The sequence below is a fragment of the Microcebus murinus genome, chromosome 1 (genome assembly GCF_040939455.1).
Source record: "Microcebus murinus isolate Inina chromosome 1, M.murinus_Inina_mat1.0, whole genome shotgun sequence".
NCBI classification, from domain to species: domain Eukaryota; kingdom Metazoa; phylum Chordata; class Mammalia; order Primates; family Cheirogaleidae; genus Microcebus; species Microcebus murinus.
This window is the reverse complement of record NC_134104.1, coordinates 156,946,691-156,968,351: the sequence shown is the minus strand read 5'-3', so window position 1 is coordinate 156,968,351 and position 21,661 is coordinate 156,946,691. Positions and strand designations below refer to the sequence as shown.

Below are 21,661 nucleotides of genomic sequence, written 5' to 3'. Positions count from 1 at the left end.
GATGTCTATAACGTAGAAAAACAGAAAATAACAAGTTGTTGGCAAGGATGTAGAAAAATTGGAACCCTGGTACACTGCTGGTGGAAACGTGAAGTGTGGATCTGCTAAATATTCCTAGCAGCATCAATCACGATAGTCAAAGGTGCAAACATCCAAATGTCCATCAATGGATGAACGGACAAAGTGTGGTATATCCATGCAATGGGATATTATTCAGCCATAGAAAGTAATGAAGTATTAATGCATGCTGCAATGTGGATGAACATTGAAAACATCATGCTCAGCGAAAGAAGCCAGACACCAAATATTGCATGATTTCCTTTACTGTCATAGAATCCATGGAGACGGAGGCAGATTAAGTGCTGCCAGGGGCTGGGCAAGGGGCTGATAGGGAAAGATTGCTTAATGGGTAGGAGATTTTCTTTTAGGGTGATAAAAATATTTTAGAACTTGATAGAAGTGGTGGTTGATTAAAATTGTGAATGTTACTCAATTGTTACTCTTAGTTTATGATTAATCTTACGTGGTTAATCTAAAAAGGGCTAGTTTCCTGTTATGTGAATTTCTCCTCAATTTCACACACAAACACACACACACACACACACATTTTATTTTCCTTTATGTGATGGTCAGTCAGGTGTGGCCTCAAGAGGAGACACAGGAGAACTGAAGAAAACAAAGTTTATTATACTCACAGGACCTGGAAGGGGTCACCGCATGCCACCCAGAGCCACAAGGAAAGCTCCCGGCACTGGTCAGATAGCAGAAGACAGGAGCAAGGGGAGAGCGTAGGTCACAGTGCTGATTGGAGTTCCCAAGGGAAAGGCAAAGCAGGGCAGGGGAGACCATTTAGGATTGTCTATTTTAATAATCTGGCGGGTTCTAAACTACAGAGGTGGGCCCTAGTTGTCTTCTGGGATGGCCCAGGGATAACTGAGGCAAAAGAACACCATGTCCAATGAAGAGAAATTTTTCACAAGAAGACAGAATAATGGCCAACAAACATATGAAAAAATGCTCAACATCTCTAATCATCAGCGAAATGCAAATCAAAACCAAATGAGATATCACTTACCTCCAGTAACAATGGCCTTTATCAAAAAGTCCCCAAACAATAAATGTTGGCATGGATGCGGAGAGATAGGAACTCCTACACTGCTGGTGGGACTGCAAACTAGTTCAACCTCTATAGAAAACAATATGGAGATACCTTAAAGCGATACAAGTAGATCTACCATTTGATCCAGCAATTCCACTACTGGGCATCCACCAAAAGTTCAAAAGTCACTTTATGAAAAAGACACTGGCACTTGAATGTTTATAGCAGCACAATTCACAATTGCAAAGTTGTGGAAACAACCCAAGTGCCCATCAATACATGAGTGGATTAATAAAATGTGGTATATGTGTACCATGGAGTACTATTCGGCGTTAGGAAACAATGGTGATATAGGACCTCTTATATTTTCCTGGATAGAGCTGGAACCCATTCTACTAAGTGAAGCATCTCAAGAATGGAAAAACAAACACCACATGTACTCACCAGAAAATTGGTTTTAACTGATCAACACCCAAGTGGACATATAGGAATAACATTTATTGGGTGTCGGGCAGGTGGGAGGGGGAGGAGGCGATGGGTATATACAAACATAATGACTGAGATGTGCAACGTTTGGGGGAGGGTCATGCTTGAAGTTCTGACTCGAGGAGGGAGGGGGGATGATGGGCAATATAAGTAACCTTAACACTTGTACCCCCATAATATGCTGAAATAAAAAAAATAAATAAAAATAAAGTAAAATAAATGCACAGAAAAATAAAAAAGAATACCATGTCCTGGGGGGGAAGGGCCAGATGAAGTAAGTCTGACTCTGGATTGGGAGTTTGCCAATTTGCACATGTACAGGTTGAGTATCCCCAATGCAAGAATTCCACATCCAAAATGCTCCAAAATCCAAAGTGTTTTGAGCACTGACACAAAGCTAAAAGGAAATGCTCATTGGAGCATTTCCGATTTCAAATTTTCAGGTCAGGGATCCTGAACTGGTCAGTATGACGCAAATATTCCAAAATCCAAAAAAGTCTGAAATCTGAAAGATTTCTGTTCTCACGCATCTAGGATAAGGACCCTCGACCTGCACATCCTGAGAGAGAGAGAGAAAGAGGGAGAGAGAGAGACCAGTGTGTGGCAGGACCTGTTCTCGGTCCTGGGGACCGAGCACTGACCCCAGAATCCTGCTCTCCTGGAGCTCAACCTCTAGAGGGGAACAGAAAATAGAAAAATAATGAGGTAAGATAACTTCAGGTAGTGATGAGGGCTTGGAAAACAGGAGAGTGGAGTCAGGAGCTGGAGGAGGCAGCATGCGCACAGAGACAAAGCCGCGTGCCGTGAGAGCCCCCTGCAGAAGACAAGCCCACGAGAGCAGGCAGCAGGTGCAAAGTTCTGAGATGAGAACATGCGTGGGGTATTTTCTAAATAGCAGAGTGGCCAGGAAGGATGAGAGGGCGAGATAGCCAGGACCAGGTCAGACAGGGTCATAGGACCACAAGGAGGACTTTGACCTTGTTCCAAATTCAAGGGGCCGACATTGGAGCATTAAGAGCAAAGGATGGCACAGCCCTCCACATTGCACACGCAAGGGGCGCCATTTACCGACTAGACCATGGGTGGGTTCCCTGGAGCTGGCTGCCTTGGCGCCCTGCAACTCCAGCCCTCCCACCTGTGGCAGATATTGGCGACCAGTCACAGGTCCTGTCCTCCAGCGTGGGGCTGCCAGACCCTCTCCCCACAGGGCCCAGACAATGCCAGCTGAGTCCCCAGAGCGGACTTGTGAGATGCCAGGTGTCTGCCATCATTTTCCCTGAGCCTTGCTGAGACAAAGACCTCTCGAACTTGTCTAACAGAGATCGAGTGACACGTAGTGGTGGGGAGCAGACCTGATCAATGCTTTATTGGAAAGGGGATGCAGTCTTTAATCTGACAAATCTGTGATCCCAGGAAGATGTTAAGCTCAACATTCATCTGGCTGCTTGTGAGCTCATAGCTTCCCTGGAAAAAGCCACGGGAATGGCAACTGTGCCAGCGCCAATAGAGCTGGATGATACGGGCAGCATTGAGCAAGCGACAGTAATGCAGGCGGACGCGCCACATGCGGACCCAGGACTGCAGCCGGACAACTGCCCATATTTGCGCCGCGAAGAACTCCAGCAGCGCCCGCCGCCTCTGGTACAGCAGCCTCGCCAGCACCCGCCGCCACCAGCGCTGAATGATCCAAGCTCTGAGGGCCGCGTGCAGCAGCGTGCGGCGCACCAGCGTGCCCCGCCACCACGCCTGGATCTTTATTGCTGCCTTTACTTTGTCAGGGGGCGCCTTCATTTGGGGGAGGAGGAGAGGTTGCAAGAAAAGAAAGACACTCAGTGCACATTCCCTGCACACCTCAGCCCAGCGTGTGTGAGCAAGGGACCCTGATTCTCCACCAACGACGGCCCCTTCTACAGTTCAGGAGCCCTGGGCAGGGCAACAGCTGGACTCCAGAGACCAGGTAGGTTCCCACCCCTGCCACCCTCAGGTTAATGGACATGGACACCTCACCTTGACCTCTGAATCTCAATGTCCCCATCTGTAAAATGGAGATACATCTGCCCTAGCTCCCTCATCTGGGTTTTGCATGAGCCTGGTTGGCCAGTCTAGAGGAAGAACTCTGTGATCTAGGGGTCAAAGCGTCACCATGGTCCACCTGGGCCCAACCATCTACCTGGGATCCATGATCCATCCTTTCAGACCCCTCCCACCTGCTGGAGATGTGGCATTTTGCTGGCCCTGCCCTCTTCCCTCTGACTCCAGCTCAAATCTACAATGTGTTTCTCCTCCGTCACATTGTGGTATGCAAAGTTTCCCTCCTCCTTGCAGTCTGGGATCTTTCTCATCTATTTCTCAGTATCACTCATTTTAACACAGTTTTTTCTTTTAACACTTCTTTAAAACTTCAGTTAATACACATGTACATGCACACCTGTGCACAGACATATGCTCCCACACAATTCTAGACTTGGGTTTTTCTTTATTGGGCATACATTCTCTAAACACAGCCCTTGCCATGCCACCCCCCAGCTTTCCATGATATGGTTCTCAATTTTCAGGCTGTCTCTTCCTACAACCTAGTCTCCATGGCTCAGTCACCCACCTTTCTCATCTGACAGGGAAATGGGAGAAAATAGTGCAGGACAAATCCATCCCTATTCATTGTAGCTGGGAATAGCCCTGAGACGTTCTTGGTTTATGATGGCTGTTCCTGAATGACAACAACACCACTCTCACTCAGAATGTGTCCTGTTCTGGGCAATGAATACCATGTCATCCCAGGCTATTAGCCACAGAGAAAACAACCATCACTGCTCGGTGTCATGGGTCAGAGATTTTGCAGGTCTGGGGTCTTTCTCAAGCTTGAGGACCTGCCCTGACCTACCTTTGGTTTCGGTGGAGGTTTCTTTGGCTCTTCCTTCAACTCTTTCCACAGTGTGGTTTCATCAACATCTATGACTACGATTTCACAAATGTGACCATCCTTCTGTAATCAGAGGTTAAAAGGGGGAGAGGTGTGGGTAGGTTGTTCTTTGTATAACTTCATGCCAAGTCCACTACATCCTTAACCTCCTGGCTTGCCCAGAGACCAGAGATGTAGGGCTGGCACTCTGATTAAGTGTGAAAGCCCTCCTCCCCCTTCCTGCAACTTTGGGTGGCCTGTCTGTCTCTTACACAAAATCGAATTCCCATGACTTGGAGATAGATGGTTCAACTCCTCAGGTCTGCAACCCCTTAAATTGTTCATGGTTAAGGGCTAGATGGCTTCATCATGCTCAGGTCTGGACTCCTCCTGCCACAACTCTGGCAGGAAGAGTGGAGGAGAGGAGAGAGTGATGATGTCATAAGGGAACTTATGACTCAGGCACCAGGATGGCTTCCAACAGCTGAGTCCTTTTTAGTGAAAATAAGGAACATTTGTTCATTTTTTCCCATAGCAATGGCCAAAATTTGGCTACAAAAGCAAGGCACTGGAAATACTGGCTCATCGGCACAAACATTAGTTAGTCTGGTTGATAAAAACATAAAATTGAGACCGTTTAAACCTCCATCAATAAGGTATTCAATTACATAGATTTCAGTTCAATCAAACACTGGAACCAAATAACAAAGAGAAGGAATGAGTTGGAAGCAAAATTCTTAAACAGGTGCTCCATAAAAGGAGATTTACTAATGATTAAACAGCACATGAAAAGATGCTCACCATTATTAGTCATGAGGGAAATAAAAGTGAGAAGCAAAATGAGATACCCCAGAACATCCTAGAGAATGGCTAAAATAAGAAATAATCTCAGCACTAAACATTGGGGGGATACAAAATAGCTGAACCTCTACACACTGCTGGTGGAAAGGTATGAAGCAGTAGAACCACTTTGGAAAATGGTTTGGCAGTTTCTAATGATGTTTGACATGCATCTACCCTGTAAATCATCAGTTCCATTGCTAAATATTTGCATATGAAAAATGAAAACCCATGTCTACAAAATATATGCACGTGAATGCTCATAGTAGCTTTTCACAAATAGATAAAAACTGAAAACAACCCAAATGCCCACCAACCAAGTTACCAGACAAAGAATTAGTGACATATTCGTGTAATGGATGTTCAGTAATATAAATGTTCAATAATAAGTGCTGAATAATAAAAATGAACACACTGATACACAGAATAATATAGATGAATCTCAGAAACACGCCAAATGGAAGAAGCCTGACATAGAAGAGTATCTACAGGATGATCCCATTCATATGGAATTCTAAAACAGGCAAAACTAATGTACAGAGAAGATAAATCAAACAGAGCTTACATCTACGATAGGGATATAAGGAATACTGCCTGCAAATAACACAGAGAAACAAAGAGGAATATTCTATATATTGTTTGGAGGATGGTGAGGGGGAAATACAGAATTGTCAAAACTAATCAAACCACACACACTCAGGGAGGCCGAAGCGGGAGAATCGCTCAAGGTCAGGAGTTTGAAACCAGCCTGAGCAAGAGTAAGACACCATCTCTACTAAAAATAGAAATAAATTAGTTGGACGACTAAAAATATATAGAAAAAATTAGCCGGGCATGGTGGTGCATGCCTGTAGTCCAAGCTACTCGGGAGGCTGAGGCAGAAGGATTGTTCGAGCCCAGGAGTTTGAGGTTGCTGTGAGCCAGGCTGACGCCACGGCACTCTAGCCAGGCAAGAGAGTGAGACTCTGTCTCAAACAAAAACAAAAACAAAACCCACACACTTAAAGAAACCACAAAGAAAGAGTGTGTTCTCTTTGTACATGGAAGATACAAGTGAACCAAATGGAAGAACACTATGGCCTATATCTGTATTTACATGCATGTGCTATAAAGGCTTTATGAAAGGGGGGATTAGGAATATACACACAATAAGAAATTAAAGATTAATAAAACAAAAAGTTGGTTCTTTGAAAAAATAAACAAAATTGACACACCATTGGCTAAGCTAACGAAAAGCAGAAAAGAGAAATCTCTAATAAGCTCCATCAGGAATAAAAAAGGAGATATCACAACTGATCCCAAAGAGATACAAGATATAATTTATGAATACTACAAAAATCTTTATGCACACAAACTGGAAAATGTGGAGGAAATGGACAAAATTCTAGAAACACACAGCCTCCCTAGGCTCAACCAGGAAGAAATAGATTCCCTGAACAGACCAATCTCAACAGCTGAAATAGAAACAGCAATTAAAAATCTCCCTAAAAAGAAAAGTCCCGGTCCAGATGGCTTCACACCCGAATTTTACCACACTTACAAAGAAGAACTAGAATCTTGCAGAAACTATTCACAACATCGAGAAGAATGGAAACCTCCCGGACACCTTTTATGAAGCGAATATTACTCTGATATAAAACCAGGAAAGGATGCAACAAAAAAAGAAAACTACAGACCAATATCCCTAATGAATATAGATGCAAAAATTTTCAACAAAATCTTAGCTAACCGAATCCAGACGCTTATCAAAAAAATAATCCATCACGACCAAGTGGGCTTCATCCCAGGGATGCAGGAATGGTTCAACATACGTAAATCTATAAATGCAATTCACCACATAAACAGAAGCAAAAACAAAGACCACATGATTCTTTCAATAGATGCAGAAAAAGCTTTTGACAAAATTCAACACCCTTTCATGATATGAACACTTAAGAAAATAGGCATAGAAGGGACATACCTAAAAATGATACAAGCCATATATGACAGACCCATAGCCAACATCATACTGAATGGGGAAAAATTGAAATCATTCCCACTTAGAACTGGAACCAGACAAGGCTGCCCACTATCTCCACTTCTGTTCAACATAGTGCTGGAAGTCTTGGCTACAGCAATCAGACAGGAAAATGGAATTAAAGGTATCCAAATAGGTGCAGAAGAGATCAAACTTTCACTGTTTGCTGATGATATGATATTATATCTAGAAAACCCCAAAGATTCAACCAAGAAACTCCTGGAACTGATCAATGAATTTAGTAAAGTCTCAGGATACAAAATCAATACACAGAAATCAGAGGCATTCATATACGCCAACAACAATCTAATTGAGAACCAAATCAAAGACTCAATTCCCTTCACAATAGCAACAAAGAAATTAAAGTACCTAGGAATATACTTAACCAAGGAGGTAAAAGACCTCTACAGGGAGAACTATGAAACACTGAGGAAGGAAATAGCAGAGGATGTAAGCAAATGGAAATCCATACCATGCTCGTGGATCGGCAGACTCAACATCATCAAAATGTCTATACTACCCAAACTGATCTACAGATTCAAGGCAATACCTATTAAAATTCCATCAGCATTCTTCACAGATATAGAAAAAATAATTTTACGCTTCATATGGAACCAAAGAAGACCCTGAATATCAAAAGCAATTCTAGGCAACAAAAACAAAATGGGAGGCATTAATATGCCAGATATCAAACTATACTACAAAGCTGTAGTAATTAAATCAATATGGTATTGGCACAAAAATAGGAATATTGACCAGTGGAACAGATGTGAGAATCCTGATATAAAACCATCCTCATATAGCCATCTAATCTTTGACAAAGCAGACAAAAACATACGCTGGGGAAAAGAATCCCTTTTCAATAAATGGTGCTGGGAAAACAGGATAGCCACCTGTAGAAGGCTAAAACAGGACCCACACCTTTCACCTCTCACAAAAATCAACTCATGCTGGATAACAGACTTAAACCTAAGGTATGAAACTATTAGAATTCTAGAGGAAAAAGTTGGAAACACTCTCCTAGACATCGGCCTAGGCAAAGAGTTTATGAAGAAGTCCCCAAAGGCAATCACAGCCGCAACAAAAATAAATAAATGGGACATGATCAAACTACAAAGCTTCTGCACAGCCAAAGAAACACTCATGAAAGTAAACAGACAACCTACAGAATGGGAGAAAATTTTTGCATCCTATGCATCCGATAAGGGACTGATAACTATAATATACTTAGAACTCATGAAAATCAGGAAGAAAAAAATCAAATAACCCCATTAAAAAGTGGGCAAAGGACTTGAACAGAAACTTTTCTAAAGAAGACAGAAGAATGGCCAACAAACATATGAAAAAATGCTCAACATCTCTAATCATCAGGGAAATGCAAATCAAAACCACAATGAGATATCACTTAACTCCAATGAGAATGGCCTTTATCAAAAAGTCTACAAACAATAAATGCTGGCATGGTTGCAGAGAGAGAGGAACACTCTTACACTGCTGGTGGGACTGCAAACTAGTTCAACCTCTGTGGAAAGCAATATGGAGATACCTTAAAGCGATACAAGTGAATCTACCATTTGATCCAGCAATCCCATTGCTGCCCATCTACCCAAAAGATCCAATGACACTCTACAAAAAAGACACCTGCACTCGAATGTTTATAGCAGCACAATTCATAATTGCAAGGCTGTGGAAACAGCCCAAGTGCCCATCAATCCAAGAATGGATTAATAAAATGTGGTATATGTATACCATGGAGTACTATTCAGCTCTAAGAAACAATGGTGATATAGCACATCTTATATTTTCCTGGTTAGAGCTGGAACCCATACTATTAAGTGAAGTTTCCCAAGAATGGAAAAACAAGCACCACATATACTCACCAGCAAATTGGTATTAACTGAACAGCACCTAAGTGGACACATAGGTACTACAGTAATAGGGTATTGGGCAGGTGGGAGGGAGGAGGAGGGTGAGTATATACATATACATATATAATGAGTGAGATGTGCACCATCTGGGGGATGGTCATGCTGGAGACTCAGACTTGTGGGGGGAGGAGGGGAAATGGGCATTTATTGAAACCTTAAAATCTGTACCCCCATAATATGCCGAAATGAAAAAAAAAAAAAAGAAACTAAGCAATGATTATCTCTGATGGGGATAGTGGGATTGGGGACACAGGGTACACTCGTCACTGTGGCTGCATGCCCTGTGCCTGGCCTGTCTGCAGGGCACCGGCTATAGGCCTCCTAGGAGAGCAGGACTCATGTAGGCCAGGAAACCCGTAAGGTGTCACCTAAGGCTCAGTGTCTGTGCCTGCTCTCCTGTCAGTCAGGAGACGGGCCAGGGTGGCCACTGCAGAAGCAGGGCCCCGTCTGTGCCTGCTCCTGGCCGTGAAGACCCACCTAGTGGGACAGGTGAATGCTGAGCAGAGGGGCTCTGGCCAAGGCCCAAGGGGTCAGCGTGAGGCCCTGGGCCCCTCAGAGTTTCTCCCCAGGGCTCACTGGGGCCCACCGCACTGTGAGGTGAGTGCGGGGCAGGTGGAGGGGCTCTGGGTGACACAGGGAAGAGGAGGAGGCCAGTTAGGGCTGGGGGTCTCAGTGTGAAGTTAGCGGGATGAGGGGCGGTGGGGAGACAGGCATGAGGTGGAGGACAGGGCATGGTGGGAACGACATGAGGGCCAGGGAGGGCGCAGGAAGCGTGTGTCTGAAGGGAAAGGTGTTGGGCAATACCCCAGTGCCAGCCTCGCAGCTCTGGAGGTCTTTCTGAGTTTGGATCACGGCCCAGTGACTTTTACTGTGTTGCTACCTTTCAATTCCTTCAAGCAGAAACTTGAAAAATATTTGGATATCAGCTTTTCCAGGTCTCTTCAGCAACAGGGGCCTCTCCAATTACTTAGCACATTATTACTAGAAGTGGGAGCCCCTCCACGTGGTATTTCCCCATGGCTTCATTTTCAACTTCCTGTCTTCCTTTGTTCACAAAATACAAAGGATCTGAGGTGTTTCTCCTCAGATCCAGCAAGAAAGCCTCTGTCCTGTAATAGCTACTTCTACAAATTCACATTTCTTTTGACTTCTGACATACCTGGACTTGCGGCCATATTGTTTCCTGGTTTCCATCTGTCACCTTTTTGTTTTCTTTTTTCATTTTCCCTTTCGTTGACTTTTGTTGAATTTGTTGAGAATTGTTTGAAATTTTATTCCTTTTACTATTTTAGAAGTGCAGACAGACTGCTGGTTGCCGAGCCCGCATCTACTTTCCTCATTTTCCTAACTAGTGAGACCATGATTACTGGGGGAAGCAATAGGGCCAGATTAGTGAGGGGGAACAAGCCGCCCTGCATCAGCCTTCTTTGCAGCTAGGGGTGGTCACGTGACACTCAGCGGCCAGTCAGACGTCGGCAGCAGTCACGGGGGTCTTCTGGGAAAGCTTTGTGGGAGGCTGCCTCGGCCGGGATGCCCCCTTGCCCTTTGCCTTAATATGGATGTGACATCTGGCACCCTGGTAGCCATCCTGACGACAGGGGGACAACGGTCCGGTCACAAGCATTGGAAAATGGAGTGATAGAAGAAGCCTGGACACCAGGCAGGGGTTGCCCACACCTAGGATAAAAATAATCCTCTATTTGTTTGAGCCACTTTGTCTAGGTTTCTATGGTATCATAGCAACCAAATACAATTCCTAATTGAAATCAAAATCATATACCTTATTCTATTTCTTATGCACTTCAATATCAATATAGGCAGTCCCTGTGTTACAGATAAGATATGTTCCTGAGAATATCTTTAGGTCGAATTGCTGTGTAACTTGGATCCCTGATGAACAGCACATATAGAGTAATAATAAGAATATAATAATAATAACAATGCAATAATGGCTCATATATGGTAATAATACTCCAGTGTAATACTGTAATAATAATAATACCCCTATACTATAATCAGCTGCAGAAACTACTGTGCTCTTTCTTTTAATTCAAACAAATAGAACATAAAAACAAACTCACACAAAAAGTTAAATAGGAGACAGGAGAATTTTCAAAAAAGAGTATTAAAACTTAACACCTAATGTTGCATCAACACTAGACTAAGAGGAATGTTACGCTTATTTTGATCTTCTAACAGTATTAATAATAACTCTTCCATTTCAATAATTAACCTACTATGCTGCTTAGTAACAACTGATGGTTTCATTGGAGTCTTTCACATGTTCCATTATTCTCACCATATCCTTTATGATTGTTCTGATAGTTGAGTGACTGAAGCCTAATGCTTTCCCAACGAATGAATGAATGTATTCCTAATGAATGCTCTCCCAAGGAGAAAAGCATTTGGCCTTTTACCCAACACTTAAGTATTTCTACTTTTGTTTCCATTGTGATCACCTTTCTGTGCACGGCAGGCTCACCGGGAATTACAGGGGACTTTGCCTTTCAAGGCGTGGTCATCAGGGTAAACATAGACTCACAGAATCAAATAAAAAGTTAAGACAAAAGTGATGCTGTGCATAAACAACCGTATGAACAATGAGACTAGCTGTTAGTGTAAAGATGCCAAGCCAAGAAACTGCTTATTCCATGCAGGTTTGTTTACATGGACAGAAGAAACTATAATATGTCCTGAGATATTAATTTATCTGTTTAGTTATATTAATAAATTATCCTTATGGGGAGCCTCAGGAGCCCGTTTGTAAGTATGGAATGCCGTAAGTTGGGTCATCCCTAACTCAATGACTGCCTTTATGTATTTTATTTTATAATTTGCTATTAACATCTGGAGCAAATCATTATCTATCACCTTGCTCTAAATTAGGCAAGAAGTTTAACGCAGTTCCTTTCCCTCCGCCCACTCCTCCAACAGTCTCGCATATTGTTATCAAATTGAATTTTATTTCTCAACTGATACTAATTTTTTTGCAGCCAAATTGTCTTTAAACTTAAGAATAAATTTTCCTGGCTTCTCTGTTCACTGCTGCTTTTTGTGCACTTCCTCCTAGTTTCTCACTGTCATGTGGCTCACTGTCCAGTAAATATTTGGGGCAGTGTAGGAAGCTTTCTGTTCTTTGCCTATAAGAACCAGCCTTTTATTTGCCCTTACACTTGGATAACATTTGGGGTCAGTTTATAATTCTGTGCTTTGTTGAGAAATATGATTGATAACTTAATAAAATGTGGCTCATAAGACCATTATTTTACTGTATTGCCCTATATTACTATATTAAAGACAGAAACAGGAGTTGGCAGGGCTTTGCCCTGAAGGAATGTGTGGACTCAATGGTTCACTTATTAGAGGCTGCTACCATGGGAGAGCTCTCAAATCTGCGGTAGGGGTGTTTTCCAGGAAGGCTTCCCAGTATCTAATCTGTGAGCTTCCCTGTGTCTTGAAAGACAAGACAAGGCAAATATGGCACACAGGATGGGAGCCAGAGACAATGAGTGCACCTTGCCCAGAGATGCCCCGGTGGTTATAAACAACCTGTTTTATAGAGATGGGCTTCCTGCTCTCTCCTGTCTGCCTACCTTTAAGTCCACCATAACTAATCAAAGAAATATAGAGTCACCATATATTTTTTGTTTTACCTTTGTTAATTGACAACTACCTCTTAAAACTTAGAAGTTAGCCCCTGAAAGACTTTGTACCTGTTTGTTCACCTAGATAGATTAGAAGCCCCTTGAGAGGACTTTTGACCCCAACCCACTACCTGTATCCCCTAGCAACTGCATTCCCTGATATGCAAATATGTTACCCTGACAACTGGTAATTGATGTCTGTGATTATAAAAACCTGTATGAATCTAACCATATTGCTGGCGTTTATGGAGATACGCCAGACTCCTAAGTACCCCCGCTGTGTTATATCTGATCTTTTTACATATATAAAACTATAAACTATACCAGGCATCCTCAAACTACGGCCCTCGGGCCACATGCAGGCTGCCTAGCACATTTATCTGGCCCTCCAGGTGTTTTTGCCGCCACTGCCTGTCCTCCTTAGCAGCCGACTCGTCCTGGCCCACAGTGCGCACTCTCCAACGGTCTGAGGGACAGTGAATTGGCCCTCTGTTTAAAAAGTTTGAGGACCCCTGAACTATGCTTTAGTCTCTGTGTATTCTTTTATTTCTCTCTGTTGCCTATCAATTTCCTTATTCTCTGTGGCGACCCCTATCTTAGGGTCTTGGCTCCGTGGGGAGAAGTAGCTAAACTCCTTGCGAGCCTGCCTCAAATACTCTTCCCCACAGTGCTTTAAAAAAATATTTCTGGCCAGGCGCAGTGGCTTATGCCTGTAATCCTAGCACTTTGGGAGGCCGAGGCAGGCGGATCGTTTGAGCTCAAGAGTTCGAGACCAGCCTGAGCAATAGTGAGACCCTGTCTCTACTAAAAATAGAAAGAAATTAATGGGCCAACTAAAAATATATGAAAAAACTAGCTGGGCATGGTGGCGCATGCTTGTAGTCCCAGCTACTTGGGAGGCTGAGGCAGGAAGATCGTTTGAGCCCAGGAGTTTGAGGTTGCTGTGAGTTGGCTGACGCCACAGCACTCTAGCCAGGGCAACAAGAGTGAGAGTGAGACTCTGTCTCCAAAAAAAAAAAATTTCTTTAGACAGTTGGGGGTGTGGCTCCACTCTCTCTTTGTATCCTGTGTTGCTACTGAGAAACCTGAAGTCAATCTGACTTAACTCTTATGTCAGTAAGTCATTGCTTTCATTTCCTCTTTAAATGTTTCAGTATTTTTCCTTCAGCCATTGAGATCGTGCCACAGTGTGTTTTGGGTTCCATCTGTTTTCAATAATCTTGGAGATGATTGGCAATTTTGGAGAATGCCTTAAGCTGTGATTCTTTCTAAAAAATCTCTTTTAAAACTCTCCTCAATGGGGGGGAGGAGCAAGATAGTGAACCAAAGACACTACCAGCCAGAGTGTCTCTGTAAGAAGGAGAAGTTTTAGATGAAAGAGAAAAAACACACAGACAGACAAACATAGATTGGAAGAGGGTCTAAAGGAAGGATGCCTGAACCTACAGGAGACTCCATGGGAAGAGCTTGCAGAGCAGAACTGGAAGGAGAAAGGGAATTCATCACCAATAGACTGGCCCTATAAGAAATGCTTAAGGGAGTTCTACACCTGGAAAAGAAAGGATGATATCTACCACCCTGAAAACATAAAAGTATAAAACTCACTGGTAGAGCAAATACACAAATGAGAGGGAAAAAGGACTCAGATATTACTACTACAGAAAACTACCAAACCACACTGATAAACAATAAAAGAGAAAGAAAGGAACAAAAAATACACAAAAGAACCAGAAAAAAATCAACAAAATGACAAGAATAAGTCCTCACATATTAACATATTAATGAATGGATTGAATATAAATGGATTCAATTTTCCATTTAAAAAATATATACTGGATGGATAGATTAAAAACATTACCCAAATATATGCTGCCTACAAGAAGCTCACTTCATCCATAAAAACACATATAGACTGAAAATAAAGGGATGGAGAAAGATATTCCATGTAAATGGAAACCAAAAGCAAGCAGGAGTAGCTATACTTACATCAGAAAGAAAATAGACTTTAAATGAAAAACAGCAAAAAGAGACAAAAAAGGTCATTAGATAATGATAAAGGGATCAATTCAGCAAGAGGATATGACAATTCTAAATATATCTGCACTCAACACCAGAATACCCAAATATATTAGTAGATCTAAAGAGAGAGATAGACTCCAATGCAATAGTTGGGCGCTTTCAACACCCGACTCTCAACATTAGACGGATCACCTAGACAGGAAATTAACAAAGGAACAATGGATTTAAACCTCACTTTAGACAAAACAGACCTAACAGACATCTACAGAACATTTTATACAGCTACAGAATATACATTCTTCTCATCAGTATATGGAATATTCTCCAGAATAGACTATATGTTGGGACACAAAACAAGTCTCAACCAATTTTTTAAAAATCAAAATCATACTAAGTATCTCATATGACATAGAATAAAACTAGAAATTGATAGTAAGAGTAACTTTGGAAACTGTACAAATACATGGAATTAAATAACATGCTACTGAATGACCATCCAGCCCAGGAAGAAATTATGAAGAAAATAAAAAAAATTCATGTAAAAAAGGAAAATGAAAACACAACATAGCAAAGGATATGAGACACAGGAAAAGCAGTGCTAGAAGGGACATTTATAGCAATAAATGCCTACATCAAAAAGTAGAAAGATTTCAAATAAGCAATCTAATGATGCACCTGAAAGAACTAAAAGAGTAAGAACAAACCAAATCCAAAACTAGTAGAAGAAAAGAAATAATAAAGATCAGAGCAGAACATAATGAAATAGGGACTAAAAAATACATATAAAGAAAAACAAAATGAAGAGTTGTTTTTTTGAAAAGATAAATGAAATTAATACACTGGTAGCTAGATTAACCAAAAATTAAGAGAGAAGATTCAAATAACAAAATCAGAAATGAAAAAGAAGACATTACAACTAACACCACAGAAATACAAAAGAACATCAGAGACTATATAAACAGCTGTATGCTAACAAATTGGAAAACCTAGAGGAAATGGATACATTCCTGGACTAACATAACCTACCAAGATTGAATTAAGAAGAAATAGAAAACCTGAACAGACCAATAAAGAGTAAAGAGTAAAGTCAGTAATAAAATAAAAATAAAAATCAGTAATAAAAAGTATCCCAACAACAACAACAAAAGCCAAGAGCTGGTTGGCTTCACTGCAAAATCTTTTTTTTTTCCCCCCTGGGAACAGGGTCATCCAGGCTGGGTACAGTAGCACAATCATATCTCACTTCAGCCTTGAATTCTGAGGCTCAAGTGAACCTCCTACCTCAGCCTCCCAAGTAGCTGATACTACAGGTGTATGCCACCATGCCCAGCAAATTTTTAAATTTTTTGTAGAGACAGGGTCTCACTGTGTTGCCCAGACTAGACTTGAACTATTACTGGCCTCAAGCTATCCTCCCACCTCAGCCTCCCAAAGTGCTGGATTATAGGTATGAGCCACTATATCTGGCCCTTCACTGCCAAATTCTACTAAATTTATAAAGAAAAACTAATACAATTATCCTTAAACTACTCCAAAAAATTGAAGGGGAGGAAATTCTCCCTGACTCATTCTACAAGACCAGCATTACCCTGACTCTAAAACCAGACAAGAAAATAATAAGCCAATATCTCTGACAAACATAGACATAAAAATCCTCAACAAAACACCAACAAACCAAATCTAACAGCACACCAAAAAGATAATCTGTCAGGATCAAGTGAGATTTAATCAGGATAATCTATCAGGATCAAGTGAGATTATTTGGGGAGGGGAGACTTAAAATTGTGAATTTACTTTCCTTCATAGTTATAGGACTATATCAAATTATCTATTTCATATTGGATGAATTGTGGTAGTGTGTGTTTTTTAAGGAATTGGTCCATTTTATCTAGATTGTCAAATTTATGTGTGTAGAGTTGTTGATGATATGATATTCCCTTATTATCATTTTGATGCCTGTGGTGTCTGTAGTAATTGCTACTGTTTCATTTTTTAGATTGGTAATGTTTGTCTTCTTTTTTTCACTCTTGTTAGAAGTTTGTCAATGTTGTTGATCTTTTCCTAGAACCAGTCTTTGTTTCTTCAATTTTATTGATTTCTGTTCTTATCTTATTTTTTTCTTATTCTTATACCAGGTATGCAAAATGGTTCCAAATATGCAAATTAATAATATCATATATCGCATCAACAGAAGGATAAATATTTCTTAAAAGAAGACATACAAATAGCCAAGAGGTATATGAAAAAATGCTCAACATCACTAATTGACTGCAAAATGCAAATCAAAACCACAATGAGATATCACCTTATTCCAATCTGAATGTCTATTATTAAAAAGACAAAAAAATGGCAGATGCTAGTAAGGATGCAGAGAAAAGGGAACTCTTGTATACTGTTAGTGGGAATGTAAATTAGCACAGCTGTTATGGAAAACAGTATGGAGATTTCTCAAAAAATTAAAGATAGAACTACCATATGATCAGCAATCCCACTACTGACTATTTATCCAAAGGAAAGGAAAATCAGTATATCAAAGGGATACTTGCCCCCTCCATGTTTATTGAAGCACTTTTCACAATAGCAAAATATGGAATCAACCTGAAAGTCCACCAGTGGTTGAATGGATAAAGAAAATGTGGTATATATACACAATGTAATACTACTCAGCCATAAAAAAGAATGAAATCCTTTAATTTGCAGCAATATGAATGGAACTGGAGGTGATTATGTTAAGTGAAATAAGCCTGGCTCAGAAAAACAAGTATCACATGTTCTCACTCATATATGAGAGCCAGGAGAGCTGTTCTCCTGGTGCTAGAAGGCAGGATGATAGTGACCAGAGGCTGAGAAGGGTATATGGGGCAGGGGATGAAGAGAGGTTGGTTAATGGGTACAAAGATACAGTTAGATAGAAGGAATAAGTTCTAATGTTTGATAGCAGAGTATGGTTATTATAGCTTACAACAATGTACTGTATATTTCAAAATATCTAGAAGACAGGACTTGAAATTTTCCTAATGCACTGAAATGATAAATACTTGAGGTGATACCTAAATACCTTAAATGCTCTAAATACCCAGACTTGATCATTTCATATTCTATGCATGTAACAAAGTATCACATGTACCTCAAAAAATGTACAAATATTTGTAAACTTGGATTCAGAGCTTAAAAAAAAAAAAAGAAAATAATGACAATTTATATATCAAAAAATTTAAATTAAAAAAATGTACAAATATTATATATCAACACAAAAATCTTTTAAAAAGAAATATGGAAAGGAAATTACTAGAATGAACTCCTAAATTTTGTATTGGGATTGGAGGTATTAGTATGAACTTAAAGATTTCAGTAGATACAGAAATAAATATAAATATAAGTGTGTGTGTTTGTGCTATGTATATACACAAACACATATTACATAGCTCTGTCCACTGAAAAGGCCTGTAAGCAGCAGTATCTCAATAACAATGAACACATCTTCTGTCAGAATTTAACTTCCAAATATTGTTTCCCTCTAAAGGAAGGATGGAGACATGGCTAATTGGTGGCCTGGGGCAGGAAAGTACAAGATAAGCCTGGAATACAATTTTGTGCCAGAAAATAAGCAAGTGTTCAAAGAATGAGGACAGCATATCAGAAGAACACAGAAGCCAGATCAAAGAGGCTCTTGCTGGCCAAATCTGGGACAGTTGAAGCATCTAAATAAATCAAGACATTAATGTTTAATCCTTGCACTCCAGGAGGCCAAGGCAGGTGGATTGTTTGAGCTCAGGAGTTCGAGACCGGCCTGAGCAAGATTGAGACCCTGAGACCCTGTGTCTACTAAAAGAAAAATAGAAATAAATTAGCTGGGCAACTAAACAAAATTATATATATATATAATTAGCCGGGCATGATGACACACGCCTGTAGTTCTAGCTACTTGGGAGGCTGAGGCAGTAGGATTGCTGGAGCCCAGGAGTTTGAGGTTGCTGTGAGCTAGGCTGACGCCACAGCACTCTAGCCCGAGCAACAGAGTGAGACTCTGTCTCAAAAAAAGAAAGAAAGGAAGAAAGGAAGGAAGAAAGAAAGACATTAATGTTTTATAACCCACTGAATAAAGTAGAAAACCAAGAGTCTATACTGATATAAATAAATAAATGAGTAAATTGAAAGTTTGATGAGGTTAAAGACATTTAAATAATTTCAAAGTATCTCCCTACCAAATACTTCTTACTTACAAAAAGAAAATGAGTAATCCTGTAGTAGAGAAGTCTGGACAAAACCAACTTAAGTGATCAAAGTGAACAGCATGACTCAAGTTACAAATTGAAATCATGCACCACCTGAAGGGATGCTATGAGAAGAATGCAGTGTCACTTCCATGCTCTTCCAGCCAAACACAGGAACTACATAACACATTTCTAAGTAATCTGTGTGTCAAAGAGGAAGTCTCAGGGAGAAATGTTAAAAATACAATGAACTGACTGATAATGAATACACAAAATATCAAAATTTAGGGGAGGCTGCTAACACAGTGCTAAGAGGGAAATTCAAAGCCCTAAAAGCTTATATTAAAATAGGAATATCCTTAAATCAATTATCTAAGCTCCTATATTAAGAACATAGAAGGGAAAGAGCAAAATAAACCCAGAGTAAGCAGAATGAAGAAAAAAAAATGATAAGAACAGAAATCAATAAAATTGAAGAAACAAAGAGCTGGTTATAGGAAAAGATCAACCAAATTGACAAATCTCTAACAAGAGTGACCAAGAAAAAAAAGAAGACAAACATTACCAATCTCAGAAATGAAAGAGTAGCTATCACTACAGATGCCACAGGCATCAAAAAGATAATAAGGGAATATCATATCATCAACAAATCTATACACATAAATTTGACAATCTAGATAAAATGGACCAATTCCTTAAAAAATACACACTACCACAATTCACCCAATATGAAATAGATAATTTGATATAGTCCTATAACAATGAAGGAAAGTAAATTCACAATTTTAAAAGTCTCACCTCCCCAATTAATCCCCAGGTCCAGATGATTTCACTGGAAGATTTAACCAAATTCTTTAAAAATCTCTTCTAGGAATCTCTTCTAGGATATAGAAGAGTAGATTACATTTCCCAATTCAATTAATGAAACCAGTATTTGCTGATATCAAAACCAAACAAAAACACTACAAAAATGAAAACTACAGACTATATTTCTCATAAATATAGATACAAAACTCCTTAACAAAATATTAGTAAATATAATTCAGCATTATATAAAAATAATTATACAGCATGACAAGATTTATTTCAGACTGGTTCAACATTCAAAAATCAGTAAATGTAATCCACCATATTAACAAGTTAAAAAGGAAAAATAATATGATCATATCAATTGATCCAGAAAAATCACTTGATAAAATTCCACATGCACTAATCATGAAAACTCAGAAAAATAGTAATAGAGGGAAGCTTTCTCAACTTGATATAGAATATATGCAAAAAACTTACAGCTAACATTAGACTTAATAGTGAAAGAGTGCCTTTATACTATATTAGGAACAAGGCAAGGATTTAAATTCTTATCAATCTTATTTCACATAGTGCTGGAAGTTACAGCCCATGCAATAAAGCAAGAAAAGGAAATAAAAGGCATACAGATCATAAAAAACTAAAACTAATTTACTAAAACTAATTTTATTTATTTATTTATTTTTTTCTTAAAATTTTCTTGCACCATCACGCCTGGCTTGTTTTTCTATTTTTTTGTAGAGATGAGATCTCACCATATTGCTCAGGCTGGTCTTGAACTCCTGTTCTCAAGCGATCCTCCCATCTCAGCCTCCCAGAGTGCTGGGATTATAGGCATGAGCCATAAAACTAATTTTAAAAAAAAGCAATAAGGCCGGGCGCTGTGGCTCACGCCTGTAATCCTAGCTCCTAGCGAGACTCTGTCTCAAAAAAAAAAAAAGCAAGTTATCTGTGCAGATGACATGATTATATATGTAGAAAATCCTAATGATCTACAAAAACAAAAACAAAAAATCTTCCTACAACTAATAAGTGAGTTCTGCAAGGTCACAGAATGCAAGACAAACAAAAAAAATTACTATATACTAGCAATAAACAAGTGGATGCCAAATTTTTTTAAAAAATCATTTACAATAGTGTTAATAAATAAAATACTGAGTCATAAATCTAACAAAGCATACACAGGACTTTTATGATAAATACTTCAAGACACTGATTTAAAAAATCAAAGATCTAAATAAATGGAGAGACATATCATGCTCATGGATTGGAAGACCCAACATAGTAAATATATCAATTCCCCCCAAATTGTAAAACTTTTCATCTTTACAGCTGCCTACTCAACCTTCTTTGAAACCAGCCCAGCAGGAGAGTTGGGGGCCCTCACTGAAGCCTGGGGAAGGATGGAAGTCTAGGCTCTCCAATCTGCCTTGGATGGCATGGGTGGGGGTGGTGCCACAGATTTATCTATTTGCTTGGCTGGTATAAAGCAGTCATTGTCTGAAAGGTTTATCTTGTGAATCTGTCCCATTTCTGCTGTTTGGCTAAAGAGGGCTTTTTGGGGTGGAGGGTCTTTTATGTCTTTGCCTATTAGTGTCTCTAGGTTGCTGGCTTTTCCAGCTCCATATCTAGGGTATATAAGCAAAAAGAAGTCCCGGAGAACTTGCACTGGTGTCATTTCTTGGGTTCTGAGGTCCTCAGACAGTCT

General features: G+C 40.1%; 1 protein-coding gene across 1 annotated transcript; it reads right to left on the bottom strand.

Moving 5' to 3' along the window:
• Positions 1–2,925: 2,925 nt before the first annotated feature.
• LOC105868072 (IQ domain-containing protein F5-like) lies at positions 2,926–4,910 on the bottom strand. Its single transcript, XM_075996064.1, has 3 exons — positions 4,757–4,910; positions 4,467–4,568; positions 2,926–3,370 (listed from the first exon to the last, which is right to left on the bottom strand). The coding sequence occupies exons 1-3, from the start codon at positions 4,772–4,774 to the stop codon at positions 2,942–2,944; spliced, it is 549 nt and encodes a 182-aa protein (XP_075852179.1). The 5' UTR covers positions 4,775–4,910; the 3' UTR covers positions 2,926–2,941.
• Between the last annotated feature and the right edge of the window lie 16,751 nt (positions 4,911–21,661).